The 1,030-nt window shown below is 34.6% G+C and overlaps 1 protein-coding gene across 1 annotated transcript in view; it reads left to right on the forward strand.

Annotated features, from left to right (window-relative positions):
* The first annotated feature begins 90 nt into the window (after nt 1-90).
* Nucleotides 91-1,030, forward strand: part of LOC128872867 (uncharacterized) — a 23,290-nt gene continuing 22,350 nt past the window's right edge. Inside the window, exon 1 of the mRNA XM_054115985.1 lies at nt 91-389. Within this exon, the coding sequence (XP_053971960.1) occupies nt 106-389 (284 nt within the window). The 5' untranslated portion in view covers nt 91-105. The remainder of the gene's footprint in view (nt 390-1,030) is intronic.

Raw genomic sequence — 1,030 nt, forward strand, 5'->3', positions numbered from 1 at the left:
TTTTTCGATTATCACCTGTTTCCATTTAGCAAGTGAAAAATTGTTGACCAGCAAGGGATGATCATCGCCTGCAAATTATTTATGAATTAACCCGATATATTACCAATGAATTATTCCATCTCCGTTTGTCATGTTTCTTGGTATTTCCAGACTGTGATATCGTTACGGTCCGCGCTGGACTCATCACGCGAAGAGCTTCGTCGTCTTAAGGAGAGCGTCGGTGATTTTTCTGGCGAGAGTTACGTCGACGTCGTCGAGAGGCTCGCTCTCGAGAATCACGTTCTTAGGCGAAAGATCCTAAGCAGGAACAGCGAGTTTTCTAGTGATGCTGCCACAAGCCCGCCGCCCCAGGCTCGTCTTTTTCCACTCGCAGTAGAGGACATCAAAGAGTGAGTCTTGAAACGTGTTCTCGCCAGCAATTAAATAGTTCACTCCTGAATCTTACATTTTTTCGTGATGCACGATCCTCTTCCTTTCGTATCGCTAACGATTCTAATCGACCACACGAATTATCGATTGTCCCATAAAAATCGCTATCGAATCTCTAACAATTGATTGTAACAATTGATTATAACAATTGAACAGTGTTAATGTACATTATGTCTAAAATAGATATAATAATAGCAATAATTTTAGGTCATATTTTTTGTTCCTCCGACAGAAAGTTGAACCAAGTATGGTAATTTTGAGTTGTAAGCAATTTTTAATTTTACCTCCGGAAACGTTATTTAATATAATTTAATATAAAGGAAATTAGAAATTTAATATATCATTTAATAAAATTCAATATAAAGGAAGTAGAAATTATTTCATACTTTTTTTTGCAAAGGAGATCGTGGTTCAGAATAAATAAAACTAGTTCAACGTACTCTTATTTGATATTAAACGTCCATAGATTATTAATATTATTCGTTGAAAAGGAATTCGATATAAAAACACTCGACTTCATGCCTAAAGCCTCGAGTAACGTTAAAGTCAGTGTCAAAATTAAAAATTAAAAATTAAAAATTAAAAATTAAAAATTAAAAAT

Source organism: Hylaeus volcanicus, chromosome 2 (assembly GCF_026283585.1).
Source record: "Hylaeus volcanicus isolate JK05 chromosome 2, UHH_iyHylVolc1.0_haploid, whole genome shotgun sequence".
Classification (NCBI taxonomy): Eukaryota; Metazoa; Arthropoda; class Insecta; order Hymenoptera; family Colletidae; genus Hylaeus; species Hylaeus volcanicus.